This window comes from Eubalaena glacialis, chromosome 1 (genome assembly GCF_028564815.1).
Source record: "Eubalaena glacialis isolate mEubGla1 chromosome 1, mEubGla1.1.hap2.+ XY, whole genome shotgun sequence".
NCBI lineage: Eukaryota > Metazoa > Chordata > Mammalia > Artiodactyla > Balaenidae > Eubalaena > Eubalaena glacialis.
The window spans coordinates 197,736,144-197,748,256 of record NC_083716.1 but is presented as its reverse complement, the minus strand read 5'-3'; the positions used below and the strand labels follow the sequence as shown (position 1 = coordinate 197,748,256).

At 33.8% G+C, this 12,113-nt stretch overlaps 1 protein-coding gene across 1 annotated transcript in view; it reads left to right on the top strand.

Moving 5' to 3' along the window:
* Positions 1 to 12,113, top strand: part of TMEFF2 (transmembrane protein with EGF like and two follistatin like domains 2) — a 245,212-nt gene that overhangs the window by 194,102 nt on the left and 38,997 nt on the right. The window contains exon 7 of the mRNA XM_061203502.1: positions 359 to 418. Coding sequence (XP_061059485.1) covers positions 359 to 418 — 60 coding nt within the window. The remainder of the gene's footprint in view (positions 1 to 358; positions 419 to 12,113) is intronic.

Sequence of the window (12,113 nt, the reverse complement as noted above, 5' to 3'; positions counted from 1 at the left end):
ATCACACCACTTTTAGGTATTGACTCAACAGAAATATTTCAAGTACATTTTTATAAGCAGTATGTACTGGAACGTTCTATTTTGTTTCTTGTTCAGAAACAAACATCTTTTTTTGTTTTTGATTGGTTATTCTTTTACCCAACTTATCTCAGTTATAACTGTGAACCTTCTCCTTGCCCTAAACCTTAGAAAGCCTATATCCTTCCATTATTCACTCTCAAACAGAAATGACCTTGTAAATCTGCTTTGTATAAAGATTGCTTAGAAATATAGTTGAAAATTCCTTAATTGTAGTGAAGATACTGTTAGAAGGATATCTAGGAAACAGTTAATCTTTATTGTTAATTTTTTAACACAGATAACACAACTACAGCTACTAAATCTGAAGATGGGCATTATGCAAGAACAGATTATACAGGTACGTAATATTTTCTACTACAAAATATGACCACTGCTATTAAAGAGTTCTGGGGAACCACTGTTTACCATTGATCCTAAGCTGATCTTGCAAGACTTCTGACATGTGCTAGTCTTCTCTTGCTTAGTTCAAATTTTCAACAGACAAGACTGAATTTTTGTCAAAGCAAATAAGACACTTTTTTTTTGCCACAGTTAAAGCAATTGTCAAAAATGTCAGTAAGATATAATTAACTTGTTTTGACAGTGCAAACGGTACAAACGACAAAACATTTATCAAATTAATGGGCATCAATGGAAATTAATGCAATTTTTGGCAGTATATTATAATTAATGCAAATGTTCTTGTTTGAATTTTTATAAAAGTCAACAATAAAAAAGTTTAGAAAGAAAGGACATCTATAAATAGTAATACAGGCTGTCTATTTTGATGCAAAGTTAAAAAGGTATAGGTAATTTATTTTAAAAAATAATAAAATTCTTTATTTAGAAACTAAAATGCAAAATTATACAGAGTAAAATTATACTCTGACACATGCAAAACTATAAAGCATTTAATGTAGACATGTAAATCTTATTTAGCAATTACAGAATATTATTTTGAGGAATATTTTTACCTAATATAGTTTTCCTGAGTGAGAAATAACTTATGGGTATTCAAATAAGATTTTAACAGATTCTTAAATTTCATAGAAATTTACGATAAAAAATATAATAAAAATAAAATTATTGAGGTTGATAATGATAAGCAGTTTTTTTTTTTTAAAAAAAAAGCAGTTTTCCATTTAGCTATTAAACATTTATAACTAGATTTATGGCTAATATTCAATCAAAAAATGCTTATCTTTTGAAATATGGACTACTATTCACTCTTTTTGAAATTGCACTTCCTTTAACACTATTTCTGCCATTATATTTATATACATGATAAATCTTGATGAAACTTTTTAAAGTTAGTCAATCAGATGTTTTACTCATAGATACCTCAAACATTTCAGAATTTGGAAATAACAAAAGGATTCTTTTTTTTAATTTTCCATTTTTATCTTAATGATTTTCAACAATGTAAATAAAATTTTCATGTGCTAGAAGTCTAGAATTATCATGGACGATGATACATGAAAAAACATTAGTTCTACGTAGATATTGTATAGCTGTTTCCGAAGTGTCCAGGAGAGATATTAATAGGTGTTCCTTGAAAAGAAGAGTCCATGGTCAGTAGGTTTGGGAAGAGTCCAGATAAACAAATGAATTTTTTACCCAAAACTCTTCATGGCTCTTATATGCACTGTAAAATTTTTAAGAGATGTGCATCTTTTATTTATTTAATGTTTTTTATGTTTTATTGTGCAGAATTTCTAATCATACAAAATATACACAAATGTAGGCTGTATAGTAAAATGAACCCACATATACTCATCACTCAAATGAGTAACATCAACCCATGGCTAACCTAGCCCCATCCCCACACCCATCTTTCTTCACTTTCAAAATATGTGGAAATAATTCCAGAAATTATGTTATTTTATTAACAAATACTTCAGCTTGCATCTCTAAAAGATTAACCCTTTTTAAATAAAATTGTCATTATCACACCTAAAATAATTATGAATAATTCCTAATAATACATAGCTTTTATCAAACTTATTCGATGAATAGCACATTTTTTGTGGCACATTTTTCATTACTAGTGTCACCAAGAATGCACTTTGGAATATGCTGATCTACAGGAAAATATTAAAAGTGATAAAAGATAATAATGAAAAATTGAGGTCTGAAGCTAATAGCATATATTTTAAATTTTAAATAATATAAAATTTAAATTCTATATTTTATTAAAAATAATAACTATATATTGACATTTTAAGTCACTACCTGACATATTTAATTTTACTGTAGCCTAAAATATTTGGAAATTTTACAAGGATCTCACTTTTATACAAGGAGTAACTTACACACTGCACTTAAAATACATTTATACCTGTTTTGCGAAGTAATTCATTTTGAAAAAAATCTTCAAAAATGTAACATACTGTGAATATCTTCTCCATTGAGCTCACAGCAGAATCAAACAGCTCCCTGAGAATTTTGTCCCTGAAACAAAGAACTCTTCAAGTTGATTAGCATCAATGTGCAAATATATTTGCATTTATAAAATTGCACCAATAAATATAATGGAGTTTGCCATTCTCTCTATATTATGCATATTGCATATTAACGGTTTGTCCATTTTCAAAGAGTTTGGGGAGTTGAACTTTTATTCCAAAAAATATTTTATATTTGAGTTTGGTTTCAAACAGATCATCTCTGATCTTCAGTGTCGATGCTTTTAATTGACATTGTTTCCTATCTTAGGTCTTTATAGAACGTGAGAATGTGTTTTTAAATACATGCAAATGAAAACTATCTAGACACTCAGTGTTGTCCAAGATGTTCTAGTTTGACATCAGATTTATCTAGTAGATCCCAAAGAAAAGCTTTTGAGATAAAAGTAAAGTTTAAAAATACATGTTTGTTGAAATCCAAATTTAAGACAGGAACAAAGATAATGTCAATTGAAGCTTGCAATTTCTAATTAAACATTGATTACACACTTTAAAATTCCCCTGGATTTAATTTATATGTCTATCTTCATCGATGATCTTATTAAAATGCAATATATACCCTTTTTTAGACATTATTTAAATAACAGTCAGGTCCCTCAGCATTTCCAGGCTTCCAGTAGTATTTGCATTTTCCTGAATTTTGGGACTCAAACTTTGGAAAAAAGTAAAAGGAACCAAATGGAGACTCAGTGTGTCATTGTCCTCTTAATTTCTGTTCCACATGCTCAAAACTCCCCAAGGAAGGAAAACAGGAACTAGAACTTCATGGTCCCTAGAAGTTTGCTATGTGCTCACAGCTAATTTGATGTCAGTCACTTCCCTTGTTGAACAAAAACATTCATGCGCTCTCCCACCACAGGGAAGTACAGATCTTAAAGCACTCTCATTTTTCCCCTTACATGTCCTTGATACTATAGTTTTAAAACTTTTAGCTTCCCCCCCCGCCCCTTTTTCCCTTTGAGCCTACCTTGCAGCTATTAATACAAGAACATATATTTCTGATTACAAAAATGGAAACATACTTTAAAGAAAGCTTAAATCTAAAAATAAATATGCTGTGTCTCATTTTTTATATCACTTTAAAAAGAGAGACTCCAAGTAAGGACAAGCAGGCGCTAATTTACAAAAAAATAAATGCAAACTAAGAGAGCCACGCCCCTAACAAGATTAGAGCTTGACTGAACTTATGCAGAGCTGTGAATTCCATGAGCCTCATAGGCACATAACTGAAGTGGACGCTAGGAAACCAAAGAATTTGCCAAATCATCCCTGCCAGCATTACTTTCCGATTGTGTCTGACTTTGGTCTCTCTTTTGCCCTCTCTCCTTTAATGAGACCCAAGGCATTAGTGAGTCCTGAATCAAGAGCGTTGGATCTCTTTGTTTCAAGGCAGACAGGATCCCTGTCTGATGAGCTAAACAAGCCACTTAATGCTATTCTCCCTTCATCAGTCTAAGATGGGCTTAGATTTAGGTCTTTCTCTTCACTCACAGAAAGGTTCAGAGAACACAATTTTATAAAACCACAACGCTAAGGCTTTCAGGGATTTCCATTGTTTCAAAATGCTAGTATTAAACTTTCCTTCTGGAAGTTTTTAAATAGAAAATGTTTTATATCTCTTGAAATTTGCAACATTTTCTTTAAAAAAAAGATATATATATACATATATTCCCTCATGTCTTATAATGAAAAAAAAAATGAAGTGCAACTCTTGTTTTTCTTCATCTGGTATGTGTATTTTCTGATTGGGTTGCTTTTCTGTCTAAAAGTCTGGTCATGCTTCATAAAAGTGGCTACATATTTTTTTCTGGTAAAAATATACTTAATTTTATAAGTTATTAGATGTAAAAAAAAACAAACAAGCAAAACAGTCATGTAGTTAAACTAGTCTGTGTTTTATCATCTAGAAAATAAAATGTATTTTTAAATGCCATTCTGTACCAGTTTCCAAAAGTATTTGCAGTGGCTTATAATTAAAATATATTCAACAAAATTTTTTAAAGAGAAATTGAAAATATAAAAGCAGAACTGTTGAGGAAAATAAACATATTGGCAACATAGACTATTATCGTTACTGCATTTAGCCCTAAGTATTCTTGCAACCAATATAAAAAGAGAAATTATGATTGAATCAATTCATTCAACAAATATTTTCAGAGTCTCTGCCATACACACTCTGCTGTCCTGGGCTTTACAAAGGCGAATATATCAACCGAGATCTCTGCTAAAATGGAACTTAGGTCTTTTATTGTCTGATAAAAATAAATAATCAGTTCAGAGACCAAAGACAAAGTTTCTCCAGAACTAAATTCTAAAGGAAATATTTAGCATAGATCTCTTTATAAGGCATCACTGGAAAATATAGAATGGATAAGATCTTCAACAGTGATTTTTACAAAATATGCCAAGAGGCTCTTCATATAGCTGGGGATTTTTAAAAATCAATTTTTGATAACATTCTAGAGCATAGCATTAAAATATGTATATCTCAATGATAGAGTTCCTATGGCAGACTAAAGTTATGAGTTAACATTTATGTATATTTTCAAATTGGAAAAAGATAACCCAGAATACTGAGGAAAATGGTTGCGAGAGAAAGCACGCTCAGTCTGTCTTCCTCGTGTATCTACAGGTTCAACGGGAACTGGATAATAGAACAGTCAGAAAGCTTGAGTAAAGATACAGAATATGTTAGATTATAGCCTGCATATGGGAAGAGAAACTTCCCGTTTTTATTAGCTGTTAATGAGAAAAGTAAGCCCTGAGTCATTCCCACTCTTGGGAGGGAGCCAGTGTCTCCCTACCTCTGAGTCTAGGTACAGACATGCATGGAGTCCATGTGTTTACTTGATGTACATTACACTGTGGCTATTCACCATTTTTTATAATATTTAGGCAGGATTAATTTTTAGGAAATGTTCTCTTTAGAAACCTTTTCCTTATCTTTAAGCAATAATTTAGATATTAAGCTCAGGTCTGAAATATGGAAGAAAGTAACCAGAAATACACATCTAAACCAAATTCCATCCATCCTATTATTATTCCATCAACCCATTTCTCCACACTAAGAGGAAACTGACATCTTGAAAGGGTATCTAGATAGCCTAAGTGAATTGTCATAATAACTTGTTCTCTGTAGAAGCCATTGCAATTTACAAAGGCTTTTCACATGTATTGTCTCCTTCAGTCTTAACAACTGAAATGTGAGGCAGATATTATATGCGTTTGACAGGTGAGAAATGGAGGTTCAGGAAGAGTAAGTAAAAAGATTACGTGATAGAGCTCAGGTTCAAACCATCATTGCTAATTTCAGAAACCAGCAAAATGTCAACGGTCAGGGATCAGGGGAGAAGTGTCACTACCTAACATTCTTAGAGGTTTTGGGATGCACTCTGCACCTTAAAGGTTAACCCCTTGTGAGTTCCAGAGTCAAAAATGTCTCACCATGATATCCCCATTGCTGTGAGATGCTCCAAAGAGTTACTCTTCTCTTTGAACTTATGTCTATATATTATAAGCACTGTATTGTTTGGTTTTAAAATTCTCCTCTTCTGTGTCCTATTTATCCATATACACAAGAGAAGCCAAAGAGAACAGGATTTGTTACCAAGTAATCCTACATAAATAGAAAATGTGTGTGTGATACTTTGTAGTTTTACAAAGATCCATTCACATTACCTTATCTGCTCTAACGTCAATTCAATAAAACAGGGTTACAAATACTAGGGGGAATAAAATTGAGGCTCAAAGAAGCTAAGTGGCTGACCTGGAGCTGGACACAGTATTTTGACATATTGACCAGCCACCCACGCAAATAGGGCACTTGCTTGATTTATTTACTGTTTGCCTTGATTGCTCTTCCACTATACATATATAGACACGAATAGCAAGTGGTTACATATCATATTTATAATACAAATTAATTCAGTCTTGTGGCAAAAATCTGCATTTAAAATGGAAGCTTTTTCCATTTGCTCGTGAACACAAGGAGCACTTCACCGGAAAGCACGTTATGTCTAGGCCAATAATTTGATCTGTAGGAAATAAATAAATAGCAGCAAATGCAGGCAGCAGCTTGTAGCACAAATATTGGTATCAACAGTGAAATAAATAAAAACATTTGCCCAGGCTATTACAGTGCCACCAGACTGGCCTAGAATATTTAAGCTCAGGAAATGAATTAAGATGTCAAAATTTTCTCAAGATTTCTGGGGGAAAGTGTCTCAATTCGAGTATTTTCCCCTCTGGGATTTACTTTAGAGTGCTGCAAAATTCATAAAGCTTTCTATGAACTCTAACTCACAATTTTTCCTGCTCTCTTGAACTTCTGTGCTTTCGTTGTTTTCCCCATAAAATCATGTAGCCAGTCATCTGTAATATGATGTTATGTTCATGGTTATAGATAAACACAGAAATAGTATTTGCAATACAGATGAAGGTTTTCTACTGAAGAGTTGCCTTGAGCCCTGCTAGACACTCTGGAAAACTTTGTGTTTATGCCCCAGTTCATAAGTGAATCCTGCATCATTTATGTGCACTTTTTCCTATTTGAAACGCTCCTTTCTGAAACAAATTGTTCACCAGGAGGTGTTACTTACTACTTTTCTCTTCCATAAAGGTGTGGCAGCCAGTTTAGTGGTTAAAGCCATTAAAAATCAGACAGGGCTGAGTTGAAACACTGGTCATGCTATTACTGATTATTTAACCTTGAACCAATTAGTTGACCATTCTGAGCCTCAGTTTCTTCATCTGCTCAATGGAAATAATAAGCCTACTTCCACAGGGTTGAAGTTTGAATTAAAAGATGTTACATAAGGCATTAGCAAGCAACAAGTGAGCTAGCTATTGCTGTTCTTTTTCTTTTGGTCTGACAACTGAAAAGAATTTATTTCTATGGGAAATGTAACACATTGTATGGGATATGGTCTGTTCATGTATGTTGTTCAGAGTTTTTATACATATATTGTCATTTATGAGGTCATAAAATTACAAAAGGTTTATCTTTTTCCTAGCCAAGTCATATAACAACTTTTTGCGAGATACTTTGGCTGATTTTTTAATTCACCTATAAAGAAATATTTATTGAGCACCTACCATTTATGTCTTCGACACCTCAGTATGTCAAATTTTTCATGTGGCCATTTTTTTTTTTCAGTTTTCCTCCAGTCAACATAATATTATGTATGGTATATTTTGATCATTTTAAAATAACAGGGTCACCAGATTATTACAACATGAGATTCAAATAGGAATTTAATGAGGACATAACATTTGAAAGAACTGCAAGATCATGATATCACTTATATTTCTTTTCCAGTTGAGCTTTAAATTAGTCATTTATACCCCACAGTGTATGTTTGAAGGACCTACACATTCATTATTTAAAAGAAAACCTGTGCAATGGGTGACCATAGTGATGGAGAGGTATCAAGCAAAAATAGCAGGAATGTGGTATATAAGAATTTATTTCTGTTTGTGCAAAACATTTAGGGAAAGCATTAAAGTCAGAACAAATATTTTCAACAAAAACTGATCATCAAGGAAAAACAAGTCTTGGCATAAGAGGCAAACATCTAGATATCACTGGTGAAAGTGACATAAATCTCCACCATGGTTTACCTTTTTACCTCAAACATGTTATTTCTGTCCCTAAGGAACAGTAGTATGATTATTGGTAGAAGGTGTGAAACTGAAAGAAGAGTAGGATATGTCCAAGTGCTCTGTATAATTTCAAGACACATAGTTTTCCATAAAACTAATATATAGAATTCAAGCAGTTTCAAAAAAACCCCAAAATATCCAGAGCGCTTTGATTTGCTGCTTTTGTTAATGAGTTTGACATGCCCCAAATATATGAACCCACATTATCAAGCACATTAAAAATTCAGTTCTCACATCTTGACAATTTGAGACTATGTGCAAACATAATCAACTAAAAATATTTTTAAATATCTGTGAAACTAAAATCTCTCAGAGAAATTACATTTCTAAACACTGCTACTTGTTTCATGGGTCATAGCTTATTCCCTCTAGTTGTTCATTTGGAAAACGCTCAGACTTTTAGTTTGAACTCAAATGTAATCAAGAGAAATCTAACTTATGAGCCAAACTCCAGGCATAAAGGTGTATGAAAATCAGTGATAAGGCTTGAGGGAAGTGGTGGTCCAGTAACCTGAAAATAGTAATGAGGACCAAAGAGGACAGCACCCCATCCTCACCTCTGAGTCCTGAGATGGGGGAGTGGAGGAGAAGGGTAGAGAATATGGCCACCTTGTGAGAAAGCTGAAGGGACTTGGTATTCTCAGGGAAAGCTAGTGCTTCAGTATGCAAGAAGAGAGATGAGAATTTCAGTGAAGCATCTGAGGATAGAGGGGAATTTGCCAATCACGGAGGACAGTTACAGGCGAGCTTTGGGAAGTGGTTGGAAGTTGGGGGCACAGAGATAAGTTTAGCCAAGGGCAGAGAACCAACAAGGGCAGCACATCATAGAGATGATGATTCGGTGGAGATGGAGAACTGGGACAAGACAGGGCAAGAATTAGATATTGAGTAAATTCATGACAAATGTCTTGGACTTGTGGACTCAGAAATCTACATTTTCACCACACTAAGAGTAAGCTGTTGCTCCCCGGTGAACTGAGATTAACCAAATTCAATGTCTGTGAGTGGATCTGCAATGAGAAAGAGTTACCTAGAGGATTTGGTTCTCTGCCCAATACATTCTCTTCTTAGAGTCGAATTCTCTGAGAAGCCCAGTTATAATGAGGTCACTTAGTGAACATGAATAGAGCATATATTCTTTAGATGTTTAAGGCATCAAGCTAAGACAGCTTGATGAAAAAGACTATACAATAGAGATACTCCTGTCCTCAAATTTATATAGATAATAAATGACTTTGGCCAGGACTTCCTCTTCCATGGTTAGAGCTTACAGAAACACTATTGGCCTATGTAACTCTCCTTTGTTGAGTTTCCATTTCTCGGTGTTCTTGTCCAATCTACCTATTTTCCTAGATACAGTAAAGTTGAGACCTGCTCTCCCAGAAGCCAGTTCATGACTCTGAGGCATTCTAGTGCTCTGGAAAAGCACAGGGCAATCCTGTTCTCCCTACTTCTGAGTTCCTCTGGGATCTCTCCCAATAGCCCCCAAGAAATGACAATATTGGTATGAATATCAATCTTAACCATATTGGATTGATAGGTCCTTCTGCATTGTGAAAGCTGAAAAAGTTTTTACACAAAGTTACCTTTGAAAGCCCTTCCTTAACATATAATCCAAAGAGGTTTGACCAATAACTGAGAAAAATGAGTAAATCTTGGAAAGCAAGTTTAATATCTTTTGGTATGTCCTAAAATAATTCTTAGCATTTGTGTTAATAAATGTCCTTTATGGTGACACTGTTAATGCTTCATTTCATAAAACACAAACAGAACAAGTTTATTAATTATGCCAAACAGAATGAGATGGAAGATTCTGCAGAGAGTTGTGAATGCATCATTGATGTTTGGTAGTGCTACATAATATTCCTGTAATATATATTCCAGGCCAATTAAAAATAAAAATCTATTGCTTTTAATCTTTCACATTTTCTACGATTCAAAGCTGTGTGTGTCAGCCACACATCAGAAAACCTCTTCCCAAGAGCATTTCATTTAATAACGGAAATAAATGTCTATTTAACTAAAAAAATTTTTGAATAAATTTAAAAAATCATTCAGAAAATGAAGCCTATAAACAAGCTCCATTTGTCCTCCAGAAATTAAGTATTCCAGAAAGATCATGTTATTAGTCTACAGAGTTTAAACCAACAGGCAATTAGTGTTTTGTCAGGCAGTACACATCCAAATTCACTTCTGCGGATTGACTGTCCATGTACTGTCACAATTATTCTACAACTCTTGCACCACTGAGGTTTTTTCCTATTTATTTTTCCATTATTTAAAGAGCCCTAGGGAAGTTGAAGGTTTCTGGTTGTTCGAAATGATCTCTGAGCAAATCTCACTCCTATCCCCAAAGCCCAGCCACTCACCCTTCCCCAGAGTTGGCACATATGCCTTTGTTTCTGATTTTTAATGAAATGTAGCAATGGAAACATGAGACAGAACCACCAGGCAGGCCAGGGAAACTTATCTGTAAGGTAATTTTAAGGAAGTGTCCACGTTGTCTTCTATATGTAGAATAATTAATAGTAAGCAGAGCGCCCATCAACAATGATAGACAGCCATTAACTCTCACTTATCTAAGCACATCGTCAGGACTATATTCTAACATTCAAGCTGACTGCTTTCTACAATTTAATATGCTTCTTAGCTGTTCACATTAGCCATGAATTGGTATGGGCTTAGGAAACACAGATAATTGTAATGTTATTTTAAGAAAACCACTGTCATCTTCATTATAATCATCATTATCATCATCATCATCATCATCATATCAGGAAAATAATACCACTGGAATAGGATCACTTGGCTCTTTCCAAAATCAACTAGAACTTATATGTGTGTTGACTATTGTTTTGGATTCTCTACAAGGCTATTCTCCAATGATATGGGTAGCCATAATTATTTCTTAATTTCATTTTAATTTCAGAGTAAACAACTTACAAAGAGCATTTTGTAGGGGAAAGAGCCTGAAATAGGAATGCAGAAACTTTCAACTTAGTGTCATCTCTATTCTACCTCATCGAAACTTAAATAGGTATTTAGCCTCTCAGAACCTAAGTTCTCTCATCAGTAAAATCTGAAAATAAGATTAGATTATAATGATGTCTTTCTAGATTTAGGATTCTATCATCAACTATACAGCTTTAGTTCAAAAATCATGAACTTGAGGGAAAGTTGTTGACCATTACCTTATGTTAGTGTTTCTCAACTGAGGCAACATTTAACAATTTCTAGAGACATTTTTGATTGCCTGGGGAAGACGGGGTGTTAGTTACATGTAGTGGGTGGAGGCCAGGAATGCTGCTAAATTAAACGTCTTACAATGCAGAGGACAGGTGCCCACAACAAAGAATTATCCAGCTAAAATGCTAATAGTGTCAAGGTTTGGAAACCCTGCTTTATGGCATTAGAAATTATAGATAAGTATATAGCACATAGGTTCTAGAAATTAAGTGGCACTATGAAGTCCAGATCTGGGCTCCCTAATCATTTCTCAATTCTCCTGTGCCCCAAGAGGAGATACAATCCTAAACCAAGGATCACTGGTTTAGTCCAAGTTTCTTTTCATTTCACTGTTTGAAACATACACACTCATTTTTTTAAATGATGGTTGTCCCATAAATAGAAATGTCCTTTAAAGTTTTACAAATAGAGGGAATATCTGTTTCTGAAAAGGCTTATCAGAATGATGAAAATGCATTTAGCTAGAAAGGAGGTTATACTCTTAGTTATCATAAGTTACTGAGGAAAGTCGCCTAGTCATAACTGGATCTGTTATCTTATTCAGTATTCCTACCTAGTAGTCTAATAACCCAGGTCCCTGCTTTGCTTCTGTTCAAAGCTGTGTCATCTTTGTGTTCATATTAGCTACTCCTTACACATTTTGACTAAATTGCTGAACCAAACATTGCCTGTTTGAAAGATCTT